This window comes from Euleptes europaea, chromosome 20 (assembly GCF_029931775.1).
Source record: "Euleptes europaea isolate rEulEur1 chromosome 20, rEulEur1.hap1, whole genome shotgun sequence".
In the NCBI taxonomy this organism is placed as follows: Eukaryota; Metazoa; Chordata; class Lepidosauria; order Squamata; family Sphaerodactylidae; genus Euleptes; species Euleptes europaea.
This window is the reverse complement of record NC_079331.1, coordinates 1,995,638-1,997,301: the sequence shown is the minus strand read 5'-3', so window position 1 is coordinate 1,997,301 and position 1,664 is coordinate 1,995,638. Positions and strand designations below refer to the sequence as shown.

At 72.8% G+C, this 1,664-nt stretch overlaps 1 protein-coding gene across 1 annotated transcript; it reads left to right on the top strand.

Annotated features, from left to right (window-relative positions):
* The first annotated feature begins 207 nt into the window (after positions 1–207).
* FOXB1 (forkhead box B1) lies at positions 208–1,194 on the top strand. Its single transcript, XM_056865968.1, has one exon. It carries the CDS (start codon positions 208–210, stop codon positions 1,192–1,194), a length of 987 nt encoding a protein of 328 aa, XP_056721946.1.
* Positions 1,195–1,664: the final 470 nt, after the last annotated feature.

Below are 1,664 nucleotides of genomic sequence, written 5' to 3'. Positions count from 1 at the left end.
GGAGGCGGACCGTCGGTGGCGCTCGGCGCGCGGAGAGCGCCGGTGCTCCTGCCTCCGAGGCGGACCGGGCTGGGGATCGCGGGCAGGCGGGACGCGCCAAGGGTGCCGGTGGCTGTAACCGGGTCTCTGTGTGTGTGTGTCTCCCCGCCTTCAGCGCCCCTCCTCCTCCTCCTCCTCCTCCTCCTCCTGGCCGCCGCCGCCGCCGCCATGCCTCGTCCGGGGCGCAACACCTACAGCGACCAGAAGCCGCCCTACTCGTACATCTCGCTGACGGCGATGGCGATCCAGAGCTCGGCGGAGAAGATGCTGCCGCTGAGCGAGATCTACAAGTTCATCATGGAGCGCTTCCCCTACTACCGGGAGAACACGCAGCGCTGGCAGAACTCGCTGCGCCACAACCTCTCCTTCAACGACTGCTTCATCAAGATCCCGCGCCGGCCCGACCAGCCGGGCAAGGGCAGCTTCTGGGCGCTGCACCCCAGCTGCGGGGACATGTTCGAGAACGGCTCCTTCCTGCGGCGCCGCAAGCGCTTCAAGGTGCTCAAGGCCGACCCGCTGGCCCCCAGCAAGCCGCCCCCCGACGCCGCCGCCGCCCACTACCTCCAGCACCAAGCCAAGCTGCGCCTGGGCGCCCTGGCCGCCGCCGTGCCCGCCGCCGCCGTGCCCGCCTACAACCTGGCCGCCGCCGTCTCGCCGCCCGGCTCGGGCTTCAAGCACCCCTTCGCCATCGAGAACATCATCGCCCGCGAGTACAAGATGCCCGGCGGGCTGGCCGCCTTCTCCGCCCTGCCCGCCGCCGCCGTGCCCGCCGCCTACCCGCTGCCCGCCCCGCTGGGCCCCGCCGCCTGGCACAACGTCTACGGCCACGCCGGCCTCCTGGAGCCCGGCTGCGGCGGCGGGGGCGGCGGCGGCGGCGGGGGGGACTACGGCGCCTACGGGGTGCCCCTCAAGCCCCTGTGCCACGGCGGGCCCACCCTGCCGGCCATCCCCGTGCCCATCAAGGCCACCCCCGCCGCCGCCGTCCCGGCCCTGCCCGCCCTGCCCGCCCCGCTGCCCGCCATCCTCTCGAACTCGCCCCCCGCCCTCAGCCCCACCGCCTCGCAGACGGCCGCCAGCCAGAGCAGCCCCGCCGGGCCCAGCCAGACCCTCACCGGGCCCCCCGCCGCCCTCCACGCCGCCGTGGCCGTCCACTGACCCCCCCCCCCGGTGCCACCCAAGGCACGCGCCCTGGCTGCCCGCGGCGCCCCTTCCCCGGCAGACAGAGGGGACGCCATTCTCCGGGAAGGTCGGCCGCCCCCCCCCCGCCCCCAGGCCCAGGGCAGGATTCCTCGAGAGCAAGGAGCGCCAGATGCCCGAGATCCAGGACTCTTCCTCGGCGGCGCTCCAGAGATTGCCACCCGTTCGCTGCAAGACGCTACCGCTTCTCTTCCTTCCCCCCCCCCCGCCTTTATTAGTTTCCGTCGAAGGATGTGAGTAAAATGCATGGGGGGGGGCGCAGATCGCGCCAAGGTTGCGGAAGGAGAGGGCGTGGGCAGGGACCGAAGGGAAGCTCCTTGCAAGTCCTGCCCAGCGCCCTGGCAGAGTTTCAGCCCCCCCTGAACCTTTACTCGGGAGTAAGGCCCGTGGCGCTGAGCGGGACTTACCCCCGAGTAAACATGCCCGGA